This window comes from Onychostoma macrolepis, chromosome 05, assembly GCF_012432095.1.
Source record: "Onychostoma macrolepis isolate SWU-2019 chromosome 05, ASM1243209v1, whole genome shotgun sequence".
Lineage (NCBI taxonomy): Eukaryota > Metazoa > Chordata > Actinopteri > Cypriniformes > Cyprinidae > Onychostoma > Onychostoma macrolepis.
In genome coordinates, this window is record NC_081159.1 from 19446540 (window position 1) to 19471096 (window position 24557).

A 24557-nucleotide genomic window follows, 5' to 3' on the forward strand; every position below is an offset into this window, starting at 1 on the left:
GACCAATTATACTTATGAAAGATATGTAGCAAGTACAATAATTTAAAAAATCCCATGAATTGTTTTATTGTTTAAATTCTGCTGAAAGCTTATGCATTTAATTGTGTGATTATAAATTAAGTAAATATATCCATTAATCTGTTTAATAATTATTAAAAATAAACTTGAGGTTTGAGTCGCCTTTAAAAGGAAAAATGGCTTTGAGTTTTTTTTATACATTGTGTCCATATACATAGACTTTTTTTTAGCCAAAAATACCAATTATTTGAACGTGTAACCAATCATTTCATGAGAAATTATTGTGAAAATGCATCTATCAATTAGAAAAAAAAAAAAAGTTGCGTGTAACTGACCAATACAAATTTTGAATGGTTAGATATTTGACCTGGATAGATTAAAAAAAAAAAAAAAAAAAAACATGCTACACACCCAACTTCGATGAACATAATGAAGAATAACTTTATTTAACAGTTATTTTACAAACATAAATATTTTTGCTCTACATTCAGTTTCTGCATTCTAGAGGACGTCGATTTTTATTTCCATTTTTGTGCCGTAAACATTGATTTGCACATCTCAACTAAACCTTCAAAGATGTGTCATCACATCTAGATATGTTTTGCAGTACAAATATTTGGATATTTTATTAGTGTGTATGTTTATGATACTCGGGGGACCCCAGCAACAGCACATATTGATATACATGTGGCGAACATGGTGCAGTTACACTCTCTACCAAACAGCTGAACAGTAAGGCAATAGATTACAGGCAGTCTCAAAGGGCGGCATTCCTCGATTGTGTTGAACACCACAAACACACACAATCTAAAGCCTTTAACCTCAGGACAAGCACTCTAATGGGTCGAACGCACAAGTCCAGAGTCGTCCAAAGATTTCTCCTGTGAGAAACAGTGAAAAAATGGTGCAAAATGCAAAACAAATTAGAAATAAAAACAAGCTGCATCCATTACAAGGCAGGCAATACAGCTTTTAAAGCCCTGTAAAGACTCTACAGTGCAATTTGTGCATATTCAGAGAAGACACACATACATACGTTACAAAGACTGAATTGATTGAAAGGGAATCGGGCCACAGCTGAGTTTAGTTTAACCACCACTGGGACACAGAAGGGTATTTGCTGTTTTTCACTGATACAAGTCATTTTCATGAGGCTTGAGAAAGGCCAACTGATCCTAGGCCTGCACAAACTCTCCAAACATGCAAATATCTGATCCAGATCTCAATGGAGAAGAGTTTCAGAAGTCTCATCTGCACAGGAGTATCTGAGACCACCGAATTCACCCTGAGAATCAAATCGTTAGAAAAATATTTCAGTCTGACATGAACATTCTACATTTCCCCCAAATAGTCTAAAAGCAGCTTTTTTATTCATAAATACGGCAACTACATGAACACTACGGTCTTGTAGAATTACAAAGGGTAACAACCCATTGAACTGGTGGGTTTTAGGACTTCACATGAACTAGCTGTAAGGGCAACTCATTTTTTTCCTTGTCCGTCAAAATGCCAATCCTAAAATATGTCATATGCAAATATACAAGATACTTGCCTACTGCTGCAAAGTAGAGTCAAATTACATTTTTTTTTTTTCAAAAGAGATCCTAACCTATATTGTACATTTTTAGTGTTTCCTTTACAAAAACCTTTTTGCCCCCAACCTGATACAAACATTAAACATAAATGCAGAAAAATCATATTTGCTTAAATCACAACCACTACAATTAATGAACACTATCATTCCATTGTAAATCCTCCTAAAAATTCAAGTCTGGTTTATTTTTATTAAAATAAAGTGCTTAAATATGTTCCTCGACTAGAGTGAGTTTAAATGAGTGTTATAGTCATGTTTGAAATCCTTGCAAACTAATACTGATGAGAATACACTTCAGATAATTTATCACTTTATGAACAAGAATTGTTTGCATGTAAAAAGTCAATTTGTAGCATTGCTTTTTCAATTTAAGACCTGGCAGTGTCTATCTAGACACAGAACTCAACCCATTATATTTAAGCTGGTGCTGAATTCTCAAACCCAGGTCATTTTACACTGGATCCACATGCGGATTTATTCTAAAACTGAGCCAAAGTATTCAAACACTTGTTTACATAATGCTTGATTAACTGCCAGTCACCATGGGGAGTGTGTGCACATATATAGTGTTTTTCATTTTATAAAGTCTTCTTTTTATAGTTACCTTCAATCGAAATGAAATAAATATACAACATTAAAAAAAAAAAAAAGTAACAATGAAAAGTCCTCAACAATATTGGGACAATTTGATGAATAAGACATATTTCAAATATTTCCCTTGTTACACTCTATCCCTTTCAAGATGTGAAAACTGGCATGTCAGTTAATGTAATAATACAAGGGAGTAAATCATATAATAATACAAGCAGTAAATGACGCCAGAGAAATGCAAGTATGAGGGAGATCTTGTAACAAATGTGTGTCTGGCCCTGTAAGCTTTTTTTTTTTTTACTGAACACTGCCATCCAGTGGAATGATGATTCAGTGATCTGAAGGGACTACACCAGGATTATTAGCATGGTATCTACTAAAGCCTTTAGCTCATTAAATTCCAGTTGTGCAGTTTAAATGAGTTCATTAATGGATGCAGTGTTATTTTCTTAAAGGAAATTTGCATATACTAAATGCTTTAGTAAATCTGGCTCTTTGAATCCATCAGGTGTTCGGCCCTTCCTTTTCATAAAGTAGTTTTTCAAAATGTCTTGCATATAATTGGTCCCTACTAAAATATAGCAAACGCAACCCCATGACCTCAGGGGGTGGAATAAGGGAGTGTCTGGATCCAATACACATGCCATTTTGAGATGTTTACATTTTACTTACAGCTAGGATTGTATTTTATGCAGAGGTATTGATCTTAAAGTTTTTTCCATGCATGTCCCTGGCCTCATATATTCCAGTAACACTTCCATTCACTGAATAAAGTCAATCTTCCCCTCATGCAAGCTCTTTCTTGGCCGACTGTTGCTATACTTCTCCTCGAGTGCAAACTAGCCATCCTGGATGAGCTCTTTCAGTAGTCCAAAAGAAAAGTTGAGAGAAAAACAAAAGCCATTTAGGATTTTCACAGTCTTTGGGTTCCCCTCACCGGGACTGGACGCCAAGGGTGATCTTTAGGTTCTCATACACCACATAGCTGATGCTAACAGCAGGAATGACCTTCATAAAGTTGGGTGCCAAGCCTCTATAGAGCCCAATAGCGCCCTCTGTCCGTACAATGTGTCTGAAGAGACCAGTCATGGTCATCTGTGGGCTGCCTTCCTGAGTAGCTGCTGACCAAAGGAGAGCAGGAACAAGAAGCAAAAAAAACAATTAGACTGTGACAGATCAACGATAATAATTTACTTAGTGAATGAAAACAAATGCAACTCAAAAGAATTAGACATTCATAACTTCTAGCAGGAAGCCTTCTAATTATGCATTTGAGAGTTTAAAGACTTACCTTGAGCCTGCATTCGTGTCCTCACTAAGGCTAATGGGTAGCTTGCTAACTGTCCACAAGTACTAGACATTGTACCACAGGCTAGCAGCACAAACACACCCGGATCGGCACTGTCCGTAGCAAACCTCTGCAGCCATGAGTTTTTTAATGTCTAAACATGAAAATAAGAGTGACATGAGAGACACATTATAGTAATTATAATATAATAATATTTACAATATAAATTAATCATAAAATCCATAAAACATTCAGGAGGTAGAAAACAGAGAAAAAAAGATTATAAAAAGCATGTAGCACAGTGTTATTTAGTATTATTTCAACCTGTCCTCCAATCAATATGCCTGTATAGGTCGTTTGTCCAAATCCCTGAAATACGACCCATCAGAACTTATACTACAATTGTGCCCCTATCGGCAACAGGACATTTTCATATTAATGTTTTGTACTCTTTTATCTGCGTTACAACTTTGGGGTTTCGTGTATCTCAGTTGGTAGAGCATTGCGTTATAAGATGATATGTAATCAAGTGATCATGCGATCATGGGTTCGATCCCAGAGAACACACACGCTCATAAAATGTGCACTAAAAATCATGATTTTGCATGATTTCTGTAAGGGGTGGGGTTAGGTGTGGTCATTTGTACGAATTAGCCACCTAGTAAAATATGTACGAATAACCGTGAGATCGGTGTAAAAAGTCCACACACTGCATCTAAATAAACACGCATTTTGATTGGTAATGACAGTCATACATCATTTCATGACGACAGACGCAACACAACACTGTCATTATTTTAACACGCGCTAGAGGGCGCTTAACTTTAAAATGTAAATATAGGTCGTAATAAGGTTATTGCACAAATGACCTATAGGGTTGTTTTTGTTGGAGGACAGGTTCTTTTGTATTTATTTCTATTTTATTTTCAGTTTTTAGATAAATTTAGTAATAATTAAATACATTTTTACTTTACCTTAAAATGATTTTATTTCAGTTAGTTGCCACTGACAAATATATAATCTTTTTGTTTTACTGTGTAAAAACTTACCTCATAAACAGCCAGGTCTATTCCCGCATAAGGGATGATTCCCAACATATTGGGAAAATAACCTTTATAGAAGGCTGTCAGTCTCTCCTTCTTAAATATATGTTTTGCACAGTCCACGATACCAGAGTACTGATCTGTCCTTCCCAGGGCAAGACGGGTTTTTAAAACCTTAAACACACAAAAAGCTTTGTTTAAGCTCCAAGAGATCTAAACAAAGCAATGCTTTGTTTGGTCTAGAAAGTCATCATCAACTTGATTAGGTTTCAGTTTCTGAGATGACAGTTAGTAATTAAAAACTATGGAAACATAATTTTTTAATTTGTATAATACAGAACATGATACAAAGAATGCATAGGAGGTCTAGTCATAGTTTGTTTAATAATTATTATTGAAATGAAAGCTTTTGTTTTCTCAAAACAGTGGTTAAACTTTATTCCTAAATGACAGTTTATGTTCTTACCTCCATGGGGTAGATGCTGCTCTGAGCAATAGCTCCTGCTAGAGACCCAGCGACCAGCCTCTCCAGGATCCCCAACGTCTCCTGATTACTGCCAATCAGCCGCTTAATCTGAAAGGGCAAATGAGCTTTAGAGATCACAGACAAAAAAAAAATTCTCTCCCTACAAAAGTTAAGCAAGATAATGGTATGATGTTCATTAAAAACGTTTATTTAATCACATAAAAAGACCAGCAAAGAAAAGCAACGGTTTCTTCAAAAGTTTTTTTAAACATTGTGGATAAATATATTAACATTGCATTATTTTAAACAGCCAGGATTATAGTTATCTGATTTTGTAATTGCCGAAAAAAATTACAACAAGCTACCTGCTCATACGCCATGAACTTGATAGCAGTCTCAGGTGCGATCTTCAAAACGTTGATACCGTTCCCTCGCCACAGCGACCGAAATCCACCCTCACGGATCATTTTTGCGAATCCTCCAGCGAAGCCCATGGTGTTGCTGCGTGATGAATGAACCTGCCAACACCATTCCAGTGGGGAAACATCTCATTTTGCTTGTAAATTGTTTCATTTAAGCATTAAAGTAAGCTTTAAGGGTAGCAGCTAAGCTTCAATATCCTTTATAGTCTTATACATTCATACTAGAGGTCGACCGATTCATCGGCACCGATAGTTGATTGCCACAACTATCGGTTATCGGCAAAAATCCATGTCGATAGTTTTCCGGTTTGCAACCATTGCTGGAGTGGCTGAGAAGGGTCCGCTGGCATTATACAGTACGAGAGCAGCCTCTAGAGGCGGAAATCACTGACAGCACGTGTTGTTTATTTTGACACGTGACACTGTGCGCTGCACAGAGCAGGAAACTCGCATTTAAATACAGCCGACAGAAAAGCCTGCCGTAGAACAGAGCGTCATTCACATAGTTTTCTATTAAATTACATTATATTTGTCCCAAATCGTTGTGAATGTATAATGACTTCACCCTAGGCTATAAATTATGTATTGTGCATTTTTCAGCAAAACGTTTGTCTTTCTGTGGCTCTAAAAAAGTCTGTATTCTTCATATAGAGAGCTGTAATACAGATGCATTCTCTTTCCGCTTGCTCTGTTTTTTTAAACACTGAACTTCAAACTCATTTATGCCACATTGTTCATTCTTGAAGCAAACTTATGTCCGTTTGGTGATTAAATAAATTGTTTTAGACCGCCACTTGATTTGAACGCAAAGCGTCTGGTGTGTGTGTGTGTGAGATACCTCTCAGTTCTCCTAGACTCAGTTTTTTTTTTTTTTGATTAGATAATTATCAAGTGTTAAAAAAATAGAAGCAAATAAAGTGTGTGAGTACACATACAATATCCATATGTATGACTGTTGAAATTAAATGGTAACACTGAACAATAAGAGTCCATTCGTAGCATTAATGAAAACTGTAGAAGTATTGTAACTTGTTAGAGTGTGTTCATTTCAACATTCACTATTAGCTACTAATAGGCTACATTTTTAAATTTTAAAGTTTCTTCTTTTAACATTAGCAAACTATGAAATAACTTTAATGATCAATATAGTAAATAATATTAATATTTTTATTCATTTACAAAGTATGGTTCGGTACTGTTGCTGCTTTTTTTTTTTTTTTAAATAGTAAAGCACTAGCTCTCTTTCAGTATCCATTTTGAAAACTATTGGTTGATTAATCGGTATCGGCGATGGTCCAACTTCGCTATCGGTATCGGTAAAATCCACTATCGGTCGACCTCTAATTCATACACTGAAGAATTTAAAGATGAAGAATTTTAAAATCCACCAAACCAAACTGAAACTAGCCTCACTAAGGCATTTCATAATGTGCATGGTCATCCACCGAGGCACTCATCCAAAGAACAGAACATCATGTAACATAGTGACTCAACAGTACACTTACTACACTAGCAGTGTCCCTAGCTTTGCCATCACAGGAATTAACTACATTTTGAATATTAAAATAGACTAAAGTTATTTATCCTGTAATAATATTTCACATATAAATAATATACCCATTAGGGATGCACGATATTTGATTTTTGCCGATAACCGATATTTTTCCAACTCATTTTGGCCGATACCAATATATTTCCTTTTGTTTGGAAACAACACGAAGTCTCTCCTGTGCAGAAATTATAAGCAAAATATTTTTTAATTTTGGTTAGTTTTTAACAAGTACTTAATTGTTAGAATTAAAAAAACAACAATGAAGGTTTTTTGACAGTACATTGAAGCTTTGAAAAAAACTATATCAATCACTGTATTTTTTCCCTCCAGAAAGATGAAGTTTTAACCCTAACATTTTATTTTAAGATTTAACATTTATAAATTGTCTAAAGCAAAAGAGTTGTAAAAATTCTGAAAATCGTAGAGCTTATGATTTGTTTAAAAAATAAAACATATTACACATTAATGAATAAATCAGTACATATAAAATTATTCTTGTGATTTTTTTTTTTTTCCATGTAAGCTATAGCTTTTGACCTTTAAATCAAAATATACTCATTATTTTATGACATCAACTACTGCTTTATTTAATCAGAAACACAGTCTAAATGTAACTTGTGTAGGCTATTTTACTTTTAATTGAATTAGAAGTAGGCCAACAGCGCTCCCTACAGATTAAAACTCCTTACCGAACGGGATTAGGACCCAGGGGAGGCTGTCATTGCTGCCACTGCACGTGCTATTACTGTTTATACACCGAATGCCTCATTCTGTACGTGCTTTCACAGATTAAATGCACCGATCCAAAAGAGTGAATCTAATAGTCATTAGGACAAAATTTTGCTTCAAAAATGAGTCATACTGTTGACGTGATCTAATCACTAGCACACCCTGAGCACATGTGAGTTAAGGTATTCCTCTTATCGGCAAGACATATCGGCATAAATTTTCATATCGGGCCGATGCCGATATTTACATTTAAAGCCATTATCGGCCGATTCCGATATTAGTCCGATAATATCATGCATCCCTAATACCGATACAACTTAATATGTATAAAATATAAATGTTTAAAGTCAAATATGTTTACGCTAATATAATATATATAAAAAATAAAAATGTATGTTCCCAAACTTAAATGTGTATTATTCATTAATCATATAATGTGTGCTATAAGTTCTGTACAGGTAGCATCAGGGGGTCTCATACCTGCATGAGAACCTTAAGGCGGTCCAGGGGTGCGGTACAGGTACGGGACACTGCACCAGCTCCACCTCCTGCTACCAGGTGTCGCCACAACATTCCCGTTTTCTTCTCCTCTGCCGTAAACTCATCAGGGACCATCATACTTTCCCCTACATCAAATATCTGCACAGAGAAAATAACATCATGTGGAGTGAGATTACTTGCACAGGAGAACTTAATGAATGGACAATGAACCAGTTAGACGATCCATCAATAGGACTAGAAATGTTATTCTTGCGCTTCTGTGCTACAGAATCTCGAGATTACATACAAAATGCTCTTTTCCATGGATATTTATACATTTAGTTCAGTCATTTTTATATCATCCAGTTTTAATATGACCTTAAATTGATTTTCATTGGTTTTGGGTGCCTGCATTTGATTTTTTTTTAATCATCAAAATACAGAAACTGTAATTATGAATAATGAAAGAAATCCAGAAATGACTGGATTTAATTTTCAAATCAAAGTGAAATTACTCTTCTGTAATATAAGTGTGGTTTATCAGTTCACCTGGGTACACTTTTAGAATAATCCATGAGGTGGACACATCTACCTCTCCTGGCTCAAAAAGGTCAAGTCAGTGACGTCAGAGCACTGTTGATCTGTTTAACAGGATCAGACTGGATCACAGTGACCCACTTTTGTCCCATTCAGGAGTATTTCAAGTACAAGGAAACAAATTTAACCAAGTGGGCTTTTTAAGGACTGAATGACTAAGTTGGCAGCACATCACTAGTTTAAATGAGATGTGTGGTGAATGTCAGTGATACAAGCAAAGGCAATTTACACAGAATACAAAGACTGTAAAAAGCACCATAACCCCCTCAATGAGAGAAAGTTGGCGCTGAAAGCAAAGCTGGAAACTTTGAACTGTAAGGCACATGGCAGGATGGTGTGGTTTAGTTTTACCGTAGAGTGTTTCCAGTAGAGGATGATTTCAGGAATGTTGTCAGCAGGATGAAGCAGATGGTAATCTCTCCATTCATTCCAATCAATCGTCATCGTACCGTTTTTATCCATACTGTTCAAATTAAAAGACAAAAAGAGACCAAAACTAAATAATATGTCAGTAACTTCTTTGGCTTTGGGTAGTAGCCTCTTATTTTAAAAAAAGAAGACCAGCTTACACTTTCTAAAATGTATACACTTACATAAGAAACTGCTTAGACTTGCAAAACCTCTACTGAATTTAATCATGTACAGTCAAGCAGCTAGAAAATAAAAATTATTTACATGCAAAAATATTCCTAGTTTCAGCATTTCAGATCTATCGCATTTAGAATTCTTCTTTAATAATTTAAGAAAGCTTTCTTCTGCTAAGAGTTGTCATTTGTCAAAAAAATCCTGAAATATAGGCATCATTAGCTTACTTAATATTTCCAAAGCACTACCCACATGAGACAAAATAGCTTCTGAGAGAGAGAGAGAAAATAAAATTACCTCAAAAATGCAAAATGAAAACAGCACGGATGAAACAGCAGATGAAATGAAAAAGCACAGCAAGACAAACATGCAGGGAGAAGACCACTACTTACTACATTATAGGGGCACATATATGACCCCTCCTTATTCTGATAAGATGAGCAGAAAGAGAAAGTGGGGGTGGGATCACAAGAAGGAGAGAGCGATAAAGAAACAGAAACAAAGCGTACAACCAAAGACATTTACACACACACACACACACAGACAGAGAAAAAAATTATAATAAATTATTATTGTATGTGCTGCAATTAGTTTGTATATGAGATTCTGGTTTCTTTTAGGAGCTCTAAAAAACTCTTTGGTATTGGCTCATCAAAGAATGTCAAATAAACATGCTGAAAAATCAGAACCAGGAGACGTGTTGTTTAACACGTTCTGTTTTGAGGCGAGGGTTCCCAGTCAGCTCTGAATTATTAGCTGCGAATAAAAGACTAAAGAGAATGAAGGAGGTTGGACAAATACAATCAATGAGACAAATTACCTCTTGAGGATCTTTTCAGCCTGTTCCTCAGATATATGAACCCCGAGGTCTCTTAGTGACTGCATGATCTCTTGTGAATCTATGCGACCTGCAGTTTTAAAAGGAAACGTGATTTTAACATCTATGAAGCCTCAATGAGCATTAAAGAGACTGTTTTCCAACAAAAACATTTATAATTCAAGACAACACTCGTAATAGTTCACCAAAACACTAACATACTTACCATCGTTCTTTTTGTCAAGGCTCTTGAAGACCAGCCTCAGTTTCTTCTCATGGTCCCTTAGGTAGTGCACAAACTCCTCAAAGTCCAACTGACCATCCAAGTCTTTGTCTCCAGCCTTGACGATTTTCTGAAACACATACATGCTGGAATCAACACCATAACCTCAGGACAGAATCAAGCCAGGTTATTTTTGAGGTCAGTGAGTTGGTGCTGTTCGGGGTGTTGAGCTAATGGGCCACTAGGGACAGACATATGGCCTTTGTTTGTTGAAGAGAGTATTGATAGGACCATGCTGAACACTCTCATGAGCATCAGTTTTATGAGGCCCATCCTGACAACGTTTGACCTTTAGGACAGAAGCTGTCTAAACCCATTGAGCAGCATATAATTGAAGCTAATGGAAAGGGATGGAGAAGATGAATTAATCATTAACCTGAAGTGTTCTGGAAAGACAGAAACAAAGCAAATGTGACTCTGGACCACAAAACCAGTCTTAAGTGTCAATTTTTTTAAATTGAGCTTTATAAATCATCTGAATGCTGAATAAATAAGCTTTCCATTGACGTATGGTTTATTAGGACCGGACAATATTTGGCCGAGATACAACTATTTGAAAATCTGGAATCTGAGCAAAAATTCTAAATATTGAGAAAATCGCCTTTAAAATTGTCCAAATAAAATTCTTAGCAATGCAATTACTAATCAAAAATTAAGTTTTGATATATTTACGGTAAGAAATTTACAAAATATCTTCATGGAACATGATCTTTACTTAATATCCTAATTTTTTTTGGCATAAAAGAAAAATTGATCATTTTGATCCATACAATGTATTTTTGGCTATTGCTACAAATATACCCCAGCGACTTAAGACTGCTTTTGTGGTCCAGGGTCACAAATGCGTTTCCAGTTTTAACAGCAGATCAGGGCCATAGCGTGATTCCTGGCTGATTTTGCTCTGACAGTGTGTGACAAAATTACTGGTCTGTCCACTACTGAACTGAACACCCCACCCAGTGACATCAGCATTTTGTAATGTGTAATGTGCCACTGGAAACCAGTTCACTGAGTCAGATTTGTTTTATGTTGCTGTCCATTATGAGATTATGGACTAAAAACAGAGAAAAGTGTCTGAATAAACTAAAAATTCACTTCTGCATTAGCTACAATAGCTTAAAATGCAGTCACGAGCCCATATAATCCATAAATAAAGTCCTTTTTATGGGTTCTGTGCTCATTAAATCTATACCACCAAGAAGCCATGCAAACAAAAAAGTATTTTTAACAAAACAAAAAAAGTAAAAGCTACATTTATTTTTATATGAAATATAGCAATAATTATTATGGATTTATATGAATAATAATAATGCATCTATTCATTGACCATCATTCAACAGAAATGGCTTTAATTAAATATAATCAGATGCCATTCACAATCGGCAGAACTCTTCAGAGTTTAGCTAGCATCATGCCTGTGGTCAAATGTCCATCCTTTCAGACGGTCAAGATCACAGGCTTCAAGCCAAATCTCAAATCGCCCTGCAAGTGTAAAGCAGGTTTAAGATAGCCGTCGTCTTCTCACACTTAATCTGGATGCAACAATGACTCAACTGCAGACAAGTGGGTCATGAGAATGGGAACAAGTTTTTGGAGCTGAGAACATTAACCTTCTGAAGTTGGCAATGCAGTCATTTTCAAATATAAAAAATCTGGAGAATCAGAAAAAAAAAAAAAAAGAAAAACTTGCAATCTGACTACAACATTTTATTGTTTACATATTAAAGTTGTTTTGGTTTACAATTACTACTTATTGGAATTTTCTGCAAAAATAAAATAAAATAAAAAATAAGAAAAGTTACTTGATGTCTAAGTCATTTAGGCATAAAAATGAAAGTGAGCTATAACTCTGTGAAGGGCACAGGAAGGGAGTCTGAAAGCAGTTCAAACACGGAAGTCAAATAATCTGGATTAAATTGATTTATCCCATTACAAGTTCTGACATGAATGGGCAGGACACACAGCTCTTGCTTCAAAATAACTTTCTGACCATCTAAAAATACCACCCTGATTTTCCTCAGTTTCTTTAAATCACAAAACCCACAGATTACATTTTAGACCAGTGTCAACTAAAACGACCTAAAACTATTAAAAATGATTTTCAGTAACTGAAATGAATCTGAAATTAAATAAAATATAAATACGATTCAAAAATGTTGCATTAGCAACTGAATTAATATGCACTAAATTAGTAAAGTACTAAAATTAAAACTGAAATAAAAATTAATGCAATTAATGCAAAATAAAACATTCTACACACTACACAATTGTTTTTAATATAACACCGATGACATACCTTTCGCCATTTCCTGTATGAATCGAATTCTTGTGATGGAAGAAATAAACTCAACTTGAAAAGAGACTTCAACTGTGCCGGTAAACTTGCAGACTCAAAATACTGTAATTCTATCCGTTCTGAGATATGGACAGGCACGTAAAGACACAAACACAACATGTTCAGCTAAAAAATAATAAATCAATAAAACAAAAAACTTAAAGGCAATGTAAGAAAGAAACATATGTACACAGCTCTCTTCTGTTCTTGAAGCTATCAAGAATGTACCGCCGGTATTTCTGTCACATGCGATTAGGGGAGGTATAAATCCCTCCCATTTCGAGGCATGTACTGCGAACACTGCTATGTAATTGGCTCACGTCATATACAGCATCACCTTCTTACAAGCTTACCGGAGTATCTGAGCCACTGCAGGCTTCTGGAATATTCATATAATTAAAATAAGGAAAGCAGACAGCATCTTATTTGGCTATTAAAAAAAGATAAATCATCTAACTAAACATTTTATTAAAGAGAAAAGGAAAATAAATTGTGAAATTTCAGCTTCGATAACATTACTTACCACTTTCAATGAAAAAATTGTGCCAATCCAGTCCTATGGGACATCAGTAAAGCTTGTCAAATCTAGCAACAGTTTCCAAGGGCTTAGCACAGGGCAACAACTAATTAGTGAAATCGGTGGACATGATAAAACAAGAAACAACTGCTCAGCACGTGATTAATCTTGTTTGTCCCTAGATAACAGATAACTGAATCTGATCATTCACAATGTAAAGCGGTCTAATCCTGTCACTAGCATGTGATCTTTGCTCAATGAGTCTGACCAGGTTTCTGACACTGGGCCTGACTATATTACGATAATGGTATTTAAAGAGCAGCAAAGACTGCACCCACTAAAGATGTGAAGCAACAATTTGGGAGAGGAAAGAGCAACATTCACATGTGTGGGATATGTCTAATTTGCTGAAGTCTAAAAAAAAAAATTCACGCCAATTCATTGCTGACTATCTGCTGTTAAAAGGCTACAAAAGCTGTCACTGGGGCAGTGCCTTTTCAAAAACGTGCACCATTTAGGTACTGATATATGCCATTAAAGTACCAATATTCACCCTTTAGAGGTAAATAAGGTACAAAAGTGTACCTTTTGAAAAAGTACCGCCCCAGTGACATTTTTTTCTGAGAGTATATAAATAAAAAAAGCAAACAAATGAGATTATATAACTTGTCCTGCTCCTTTTTAACCACCATATGATTCAATTTCAGATCATGTGCAGATATCTTTTGTAATATTTTTAATTATTTCAATAAAAAGGGCCTTTCTCAGACGCCTATATCACAATGAAGCCAATTTGATTAAAAAATTTTTTGCATTTCACTCATTTTCCATATGCAAATAATGAGATGTGAAATATCACTCATAGCTCAGTTTTGGATGATTAAAGCTGAAAAGGCTTCAAGAATCCAAATATGAAATAAAGTGCAGCAATTCAGTTGTTATCATATTCCTCTCAGAAACTAAAAGTAAAAATATCAATGCACAAGCCTTTCAACAAATGTTACTGTTTGATGTGGCAATTCTCTCTGCAATACCTGCTGAAGATCCTTAGGAGGCACCACCATAATCAGCACTGTAGTTTTCTTTGGAGATACTGTGCTCTTTTCTTGACCGACTGAATCTGCCTGTGTACCTGGTTCCCTCTGGCCTTCCTTTTTTGCAGCATTTTCTAAGTTTCGTTCCTTTAGTCTATCAGGTGGCCCTGCGGTATCATGTTCGCACGCTGTTACTCCCAGAAGCCACTGGGACAGGGATGACCAAAGTTCTTTGAGCATTTTCATAAAGATGCTCCAAGTCTGTTTGTGTACTTGAGTTTTGTCTTTTCTTCTCAAGAACTACGTCTACAGATGTTGTATGTACGTATAGAGAAACTGCTTAGGCAGTCATATGTGAGGCCAGGAGGATGAGGGCAGATGGGGACACTGCCACACAATTTCTAAAGCTTACTGGCATATCCAACAGCGTTTCCACAGTAACCCGGTGATCAAGTCAAAAAACTTTGAAATGCAGTGAACGACCAGTTCCAATTAACCCACTCTCATAATCGCCTCAAAAACTTAGAGCATCTTTCCAAAACAAACTGTCCAGGAAACTTTCCCAAAACATGTTCTTTGCAGAGCGCAACAGCACAAAAAAAAAAAAAAGATGAAGAAAAAGTCATTCACTCTTCAAGTGACTTTGACAACTATGACATACTGCACAGTAGCTAAAAACATGAAAAAAGACAACTTAACTGAAAGAAGCTGAAATCCTCACAATGAATCTGTTTTGAAAAGCGATTCCATGTTTTAAGCGCTAGTATTTCTTGGCATCTACAAGCTGCTGCAGGCTGGCTGCATCATAGTGCCGGCAAAAAGTGATGCAGTGAAAAAAGCTGCAACCTCACTGCAGCTGTGCCTCAGCCAATCAGAGCACTCCACACTGGCTGCCCCTGTCTGACAAAGCACAGGCAGCCAATCAGAGGATAAAATACAGCCATCTTATGGAGTGATCTCTTACTCACCCAGCAATGAGGAAATTCTGCTGACTTTTTTCTGCCCTCTGCTTTTTTAAGATCTACTGCATCATCAGGATCTCCCTGGTAACGCCTCCAGGGTGATTCCATGCATTTCTAACGCTGCAATACTCACCTATACAAATCTACCTCATTCATTCATTCATTCATTCATTTATCAGTTTGTTCTTTGCAAATGCTTCTGGGTATGCACAGCAGGACATATAGTTCATCCCTCATTTTACTTGCGAATGACAGGATTTCAATACAGCTCATTTGAGCAGAATCACTTTCTATTGATTAGACTGAACTACAGCTGCACCGCAATTTATTTCGCAGAACAATATGCGGATCTCAGGAACCTACACTTTTTACAATTTACAGTGGGATGCATGTATACGATTATATGCATATACCTGTATATGCTATAAAATGAGCAAGTGAGAAACAGACTGTCCTCTACAGTTCATTAGATTAAATGCACAATACTGACTCATGCTCCTGCCTTGAAATCATATTTATTTGTGTAGCACATTTTTGCTATATTAAAGATATATAAAGTTATATTGTAATAGAATGTCATACTATAGTGTCTACACTGTCAAAACTTTGGTTCACAAGTTATCCTGAATCCAAACTGGACAAAGCAGCATGTAAATAAAGTACAAAAAAAAATTATACATTTAATATAATGTTTAAAGGATATAACCCTATGTCCTTTTAACAAATCATGTAATGAATTGACTATTATTCTCTAATATGTAGCCTAATATTAGGTTCAGGTGCCTTTAAATGTACATGTCACAGGTACCAAAAAAATAAAAATAAAACAAAATTACCCAAATCACAGTAGTGGTTCCCTTGTTCTCCAGGGGGTCCTTGTACTCCTAAGCTAATTAATATGTGACGATAGAAAGATCCTAAATTATTCACCCAGCCCTCTGAACATGATGAAGGGTCTGGCTGCTTGCTATTACTGCACCAAATTTAAAATATAAAACAAAAAATACATTTAAGAGAAAGAAAGAAAGAAAGAAAGAAAGAAAGAAAGAAAAAAAACACAAGAAAGGACATGCATGTACATTTTTAAACAGAACATAAAACTCAATATTTTTCTAAATAGAGAGGATTAGCTACTGATGTGCGATTTTAGCAGGGTTTCTAGCAGACTAATGTAATGAGCCACTGAGAGAATCATTTTCTGATGTGGGAGGAATTGGATAGCTCTATATGTGGCAGGATTGACGTCATTCTGCTTGAATTTTAAGCAGTTACTGTGCGATAAGCTTCATTCACAGTCTGTAACCCAATGAAGCTGATTGGTTACAGAATTACAGTAAACTCTCAACCAGTGAAGTTAATTGGGTGTTTAAGAGCAAATGCCAGAAAAGTATGATTCGGTCAGGTTCAGATGCACACACTATTGTCAAAAGAAAAGGACGGCTGAATTAAAGTAAAAAGTGTCTACATATAATGAGCCACAAGAGCTGTTCCATTAACTGTAAGATTCATTTAAAAACCTTTCTGCAGCTTCTTACATAAACAATTTTTGAATAGGTCATGTACTGCATTTGCATCTATTTTCTCACTGCATTTGCAAATCAAGTTCAAGTATCCATAAGTGCAATCCACCCTTGATAATTAAAGTGCCAGTAAGTTATTTTTGCCCTCTGTAATTGAAGCAGCAGATGTCATTCATCACGATGAGAGGTTGTGAATTAAGCAGCAAACTCTTTTGACCTTAATAATTAAGCATGTAATAGCACAGTTACTGGTCTATTTAAGCAGCGCCAACAAATCTCAGCTAGCCCACTATAGAGGAACTTTCGGCTTTGTTCGAAGTGCTTTTGTTAGTTGGCAAACAAAGGAATTCTTGATGCGCAAAATTCTGCAGCCAGGCTTTTGTCCAAGACTGCCGCTATCCAAAAAAAGTGTTTGACCTTAAGGAAACCTAGTCAAAAGCTTGTAAAACACACCCAGAGATTAAATGTAGTGTGGTATGCAAAACATGTCTGTCCTCATTATAAGCCAATGAGTAAACCTCTGAAACTCACCCTCAGTTTAAATTCTGAAAGTATTAACATTATGCTACCTGTAAAAGATAAAACCTCCCACCTTCCCCCATCACAGAGGGAGAGATGGAGGAGGGAGAGGGAGAACTGCCGGGTGGTAAATCATAAATGACAGAAGGTCTCATGAGCAGCCCACATTCCAGGTGATCAGTATCCAAGATCTTATTCCCTGATATGCTTTTCCAACAGTTAGCTCAGGCTAACTAATGTTAAATAGTTGTATAACTTATCATATCCCCTGAAGTAATAAAAGTGAAACCTTTTCTGTCCTCTCTCACATTCCCCAGATTTCTATTTCGTTTTGACAGATTACAATCACTCAATGCAGGTTCCGTACATTCTTACCGCACTGTGAATTTCCCAACAGCAACTTCTTGTTTGTGCTTATTATGTTGCTCTGTATGGTCTCGAGAGACTCTTGTCTAGTTACGCATTTCCTTCTTCTCTGGGCAGTTACATTCTAGTCTAGACTCATATTTAATAAACATGATAGTGAAAATTATACTGAACTCTAATTAGAAAAGAACATGCCTGTATATGGGCATCCTCTATAATGCTTAGCAAAGCAAAGAAAAACATTCAAGTAACCCATTGAGAAATAACACACATATGGATATGTGATTGTGTTATTTTTCAATAGGTGTGTTATTTCTCAATAATTCTCTCTCTCGATATATATCAACTAATGTATATATTTCTAAATTTCTCTGATAGTTGTTAAACATACGTGTAAATAAAATTATATTATTTATATATAAACAAAATAAAAAATACACACAAATATTATATATATATATAGTGGGGCAAAAAAGTATTTAATCAGCCACCAATTGTGCAAGTTCTCCCACTTAAAAAGATGAGAGAGGCCTGTAATTTTCATCATAGGTATACCTCAACTATGAGAGACAAAATGAGAAAAAAAAAAATCCAGAAAATCACATTGTAGGATTTTTAAAGAATTTATTTGCAAATTATGGTGGAAAATAAGTATTTGGTCAATAACAAAATTTCATCTCAATACTTTGTTATATACCCTTTGTTGGCAATGACAGAGGTCAAACGTTTTCTGTAAGTCTTCACAAGGTTTTCACACACTGTTGCTGGTATTTTGGCCCATTCCTCCATGCAGATCTCCTCTAGAGCAGTAATGTTTTGGGGCTGTCGCTGGGCAACACGGACTCCAAAGATTTTCGATGGGGTTGAGATCTGGAGACTGGCTAGGCCACTCCAGGACCTTGAAATGCTTCTTCTGAAGCCACTCCTTCGTTGCCAGGCGGTGTGTTTGGGATCATTGTCATGCTGAAAGACCCAGCCATGTTTCATCTTCAATGCCCTTGCTGATGGAAGGAGGTTTTCACTCAAAATCTCACGATACATGGCCCCATTCATTCTTTCGTTTACGGATCAGTCGTCCTGGTCCCTTTGCAGAAAAACAGCCCCAAAGCATGATGTTTCCACCCCATGCTTCACAGTAGGTATGGTGTTCTTTGGATGCAACTCAGCATTCTTTCTCCTCCAAACACGACAAGTTGAGTTTTTACCAAAAGTTATATTTTGGTTTCATCTGATTCTCCCAATCCTCTTCTGGATCATCCAAATGCTCTCTAGCAAACTTCAGACGGGCGGACATGTACTGGCTTAAGCAGGGGACACGTCTGGCACTGCAGGATTTGAGTCCCTGGCGGTGCAGTGTGTTACTGATGGTAGCCTTTGTTACTTTGGTCCCAGCTCTCTGCAGGTCATTCACTAGGTCCCCGTGTGGTTCTGGGATTTTGCTCACAGTTCTTGTGATCATTTTGACCCCAGGGGTGAGATCTTCGTGGAGCCCCAGATCGAGGAGATTATCAGTGGTCTTGTATGTCTTCCATTTTCTAATAATTGCTCCCACAGTTGATTTCTTCACACCAAGCTGCTTACCTATTGCAGATTCAGTCTTCCCAGCCTGGTGCAGGTCTACAATTTTGTTTCTGGTGTCCTTTGACAGCTCTTTGGTCTTAGCCATGGTGGAGTTTGGAGTTGGACTGTTTGAGGTTGTGGACAGGTGTCTTTTATACTGATAACGAGTTCAAACAGATGCCATTAATACAGGTAACGAGTGGAGGACAGAGGAGCCTCTTAAAGAAGTTACAGGTCTGTGAGAGCCAGAAATCTTGCTTGTTTGTAGGTGACCAAATACTTATTTTACCGAGGAATTTACCAATTAATTCTTTAAAAATCCTACAATGTGATTTTCTGGATTTTTTTCTCATTTTGTCTCTCATAGTTGAGGTATACCTATGATGAAAATTACAGGCCTCTCTCATCTTTTTAAGTGGGAGAACTTGCACAATTGGTGGCTGACTAAATACTTTTTTGCCCCACTGTGTGTATATATATATATATATATATATATATATAATAAAATAACATAACTGATCCAGCTAAATAAGGATAACAGCTTCTTCCTGTCTGAAATTAAACTCAATTTGCCATGTTAAATGTATATTTTGGGTGGACAGAAACCCACACACTTGCATTAAAATAGATAATGCTACAAAAATCCAATTTCTATCATAGTGCATAAGCATTGCCATTGTTCATCCAACAATGTAGTTCTTTTTAGCCATATGTCTACATCAAACACACTGAAAACCTGTAAACCTTTCTAGGAAAAATCCTCTTCACACAGTGCAGAGCCTTTAAGTACATAACTTTGTTCTGGGGTTTAATAAATAGTGATGCACAAACAAAATAAGTTGAATTTTTGAAGTTGAAATAAGTTGAAAAGTCCTTCCTAAGCCTGTCCTCTATCAGTGTGATCTGACCTGTAATCCCATTATAAAGACCTATTATAGTGGGATAACTCAATTGTGTAAAGTGAATAACTCACCTTGAGTTCATGTTCAGTGCGATGGACCCCCAACTTTTTCAGTCCGATGGTCAGGTCGTTGACACAGATGCCTCCGTCTCTGTTGACATCCAGGATCTGAAAGAGCACCTTGAGCCGATGCTCCTGCTCGGGTCCGCCGCACACCGGGCAGTGATGCGGGGAGTCGCAGGACTCATCATGGCGGTGCTCGGATAGAGATGTCGCGGAGCCCAGAGTCCGACCACCACCGCCTTCCCCTCCACCGGGGTCCGAGCCCTGATACTCCTCCGAGCGGCACTGGCAGAAAACACCGCTGAGCAACGGAGAGACGAATGATCCACGCGGATGCATGTCACTGAACTTCAACAATTTAAAATAAAGTCTGTCTGAGCGCGTGGGGAGCGAGAGTCACGCGACCGGAGCGGCGACTGTTTTCCAGTCAAGATGTGTGACAGATGTGCGTTGAGATAAGCTTCCGAATACGTCTAAAGGGGTATCTATTGCTTTTGAGCCTCTTTACTTCAGTAGTCCGTGTGATATGTTCTGGATTAAGGTTCAAAATTGATCGCGCATTGCATTCACTCACTACAGAGGCATTCAGAGCTCATAGTGATGAGCTGGAAGGATGTCCCACCGGTACTCCGGGTTCTAGTATGCCAAAAAGCGCAGGCAAATCGGCGTCTTCCGACATATACTTCGCTTTCAATCTCTATATTCTTGAGTTTGTCAATTTCCAATGGTAATCCGGTTTGAATTGGCGGTCTGAATGACAGCTGATGCAACGAGAATGCCGGTGGGGCGGGAGAAATCTCGTGTTCAAAAGGAAATGAGTAACTGGCGGGGTGGGGTGTTTGAAGTGGGCGGGACTAATGATGTCAGTGATGGGCACTTCTTCTTCTTCTTCTTTCCAGTTTTACGGCGGTTGGCATCCAGCTTTTTGGTGCATTACCGCCCCCTCTGCTCCGGAGTGTGGATCAGATAATAGGTTATACTATAACAGTCTATTCCCTTACCTACACTTACACAACACTCACTTAATCCCCTCACATAAACACACACACACACACACACACACACACACATACATACCCTCACTTCACACTTTAATTATCCATTTAAATCCTGTTGAAAACTCCTGCCTCCCTTAAAAATGAGATCAATATTCTATTCTGTGTCCTATTTACAGTACTTAGTAACCCTTTTAACGTGAACCCCTGTACTCTGATCTCCCTCAGCTTATACTTCATTACCTGCCTCTGTGTTTATGTGTTATGTGCTCCACTGTCTCCTCTTCTCGGCATCCCTCACACAACCCTGTCTGGTGCTTCCCTATCATCTTTAGTGTTTTGTTCAGGGAACTGTGTCCCAACCTTAATCTCGTCATCACTACCTCTTCTCTCCTGTTCCCGATTCCCACCCTATCCTCTTTAACATTTCTCTGTATTTGGTTTAAGTGCCTCCCTTTCTCCTCTCTATCCCACCTCTCTTGCCACCTTTTATTAATTTTCTCCCAAATTATGCATTTTACCTCTGCTTTACTTACATTTACCTGCACTTCTACATTCTCTTTTGTTAGCGCCCTTTTAGCCAGCCTATCCGCCAACTCATTACCAGTAATGCCAACATGTGCTGGGACCCACATAAATTTAACCTGACATCCCTTATGACTTATTCTTGTGTTTAATTGAAGCACTTCATACAAGATATCTTGCCAAGCTTTAGAATGAAATGACCTTAAACTTACCAAGGCTGATAAAGAATCAGAGCATATCAAAACCTTTCCCTGCCCTACCTTTTCCACCCATTGCAAAGCACTTAAAATTGCCATCATCTCTACTGTATATACCCCTAATTTATTAGACGATCTTTTACTAATTTCTACTTCTTTCCCTGGAATTGCCACCCCAAACCCTGTTTCTTCTGTCTTTGGTTTTTTAGCACCGTCTGTATAAATCTGTATAAATTCACTATAGTTACCTCCTACTCGATTGCTAAATATGCTTTTCAAATTAACTTCTTCCTTTGCTTTCCTTTTCTCCGCAAGCACAAACCAGTCTACCTCAGGCCATATCATCTTCCAAGGGGCAATCTCTGGAAAAACTACCGTAGGGCTTATTCGCAGATTAAACACTTCTAACTCTTTTGCTACACTGTTTCCAATTCGACCAAAGTTTTCCTTTAAATTTCTTCCATTCTCCCAGCAATCCTGCAATACTGCTTTTGTGGGATGAGAGTCACTATGTCCCTGCAATCCAGCCCAGTAATTAGCCATCAATTGATTCCTTCTTAATTCCAGTGGCAATTCTCCCATTTCCACTTGTATGGCAGGTACTGAAGACGTTTTAACAGCACCACAGCAAATTCTTAAAGCTTGATTCTGAATTACCTCCAGCCTCTTTAATAGAGACTTAGCTGCGGACCCAACCACTATACTACCATAATCCAACACTGATCTTATCAGAGCCACATATATACTTTTAAGAGATGAACGACTAGCACCCCACTCTCTTCCTGTCAGACATCTCATCACATTAATTACCTTTTTGCACTTGTCTTCCATTTTCTTTATATGTTCTGCAAATGTCAACCTTGCATCCAAAGTCACTCCCAAAAACTTAATGAAACCTACCCTCTCTAACTCTCTCCCATACATCATTAGCCTCATTTCTTCCTGAATTCTCTTCCTGGTAAAAAAGACTGCCTGTGTCATGTGATGGACACTTGAAGTTACCAATCACTTTAATCCAAATTGTCTTTTCGTCACGCCCCAATAGTTCTGGTCTTTTCCACTTTATTATAATTAATAGAAATACGAATTATTTTTGTTATTATTATTAGTAGCATTATTACTTAGAATTATTAGAATATAAATAAAAATATATATTTTAAGATAAATTTTTAGATATAAATAAAACAGGAATGCTCAGTTAATGCAGATTTGTACGGTTATACTTGTATGTGTGTAATTTCCAGATTGTGCATGTCACACAATTATGCTGTTAAATTCTACACTGGTAGCATACAATTAAATGTGCCAGTAGAATCCTACCTCACAGTCCTCCTCACAGTGATCACATTAAAAAATTTACTTAAGAGAGACACCTGCTGGGGAAATAATAGAATGCAGATTTCTGATGTTCAAATGAGATAGGTATGGTATAAACGGAGGTCGGAGCCAGCTCCAAATGGGTTGGGCCTTGTTAATATGCCCTCCACCAAACCCAACCCTAAACCTACCCTCCCACTTGGAGCTGTCCCAACCTACTTGCGGCATAAGTCCCTCCCACTTGGAGGTCTCCAGGCTACTTTTAAAGGTACTGTATGTAGGATTTTGACTCTACTAAAGCATAAAAATACCATAATATGTTTGCAAATATTTAAGAAACATGCTAAGTTAACATACTTGTTTATCTAAAAAACAATTGTTGTCAAGAAGACAATCATTGACACCCTTCACAAGGAGGGTAAGCCACAAACATTCATTGCCAAAGAAGCTGGCTGTTCACAGAGTGCTGTATCCAAGCATGTTAACAGAAAGTTGAGTGGAAGGAAAATGTGGAAGAAAAAGATGCACAACCAACCGAGAGAACCGCAGCCTCATGAGGATTGTCAAGCAAAATCGATTCAAGAATTTGGGTGAACTTCACAAGGAATGGACTGAGGCTGGGGTCAAGGCATCAAGAGCCACCACACACAGACGTGTCAAGGAATTTGGCTACAGTTGTCTTATTCCTCTTGTTAAGCCACTCCTGAACCACAGACAACGTCAGAGGCGTCTTACCTGGGCTAAGGAGAAGAAGAACTGGACTGCTGCCCAGTGGTCCAAAGTCCTCTTTTCAGATGAGAGCAAGTTTTGTAGTTCATTCGGAAACCAAGGTCCTAGAGTCTGGAGGAAGGGTGGAGAAGCTCATAGCCCAAGTTGCTTGAAGTCCAGTGTTAAGTTTCCACAGTCTGTGATGATTTGGGGTGCAATGTCATCTGCTGGTGTTGGTCCATTGTGTTTTTTGAAAACCAAAGTCACTGCACCCGTTTACCAAGAAATTTTGGAGCACTTCATGCTTCCTTCTGCTGACCAGCTTTTTAAATGATTATTAAATGATTTAATTTTCCAGCAGGATTTGGCACCTGCCCACACTGCCAAAAGCTCTCTAATTGCTTGACTGGCCAGCAAACTCAGAGAATCTATGGAGTATTGTCAAGAGGAAAATGAGAAAGAAGAGACCAAAAAATGCAGATGAGCTGAAGGCCACTGTCAAAGAAACCTGGGCTTCCATACCACCTCAGCAGTGCCACAAACTGATCACCTCCATGCCACGCTGAATTGAGG

At 37.3% G+C, this 24557-nt stretch overlaps 1 protein-coding gene across 4 annotated transcripts; it reads right to left on the reverse strand.

Annotated features, from left to right (window-relative positions):
• Nucleotides 1-440: 440 nt before the first annotated feature.
• Nucleotides 441-22887, reverse strand: slc25a25b (solute carrier family 25 member 25b). 4 transcript variants are annotated; one of them, XM_058776188.1, is made up of 11 exons: nucleotides 22770-22887; nucleotides 20252-21187; nucleotides 10409-10535; nucleotides 10186-10273; nucleotides 9132-9243; nucleotides 8184-8342; nucleotides 5366-5518; nucleotides 5001-5108; nucleotides 4541-4708; nucleotides 3495-3645; nucleotides 441-3324 (listed from the first exon to the last, which is right to left on the reverse strand). In XM_058776188.1, exons 2-11 carry the CDS (start codon nucleotides 20579-20581, stop codon nucleotides 3137-3139), a joined length of 1584 nt encoding a protein of 527 aa, XP_058632171.1. In that variant the 5' UTR covers nucleotides 20582-21187; nucleotides 22770-22887; the 3' UTR covers nucleotides 441-3136. The 4 variants fall into 4 exon arrangements, with proteins under 4 accessions (XP_058632171.1, XP_058632172.1, XP_058632173.1 ...); XM_058776189.1 differs by having other exon boundaries at nucleotides 441-3321; nucleotides 22770-22885; XM_058776190.1 differs by lacking the exons at nucleotides 20252-21187; nucleotides 22770-22887 and adding an exon at nucleotides 14352-15154.
• Between the last annotated feature and the right edge of the window lie 1670 nt (nucleotides 22888-24557).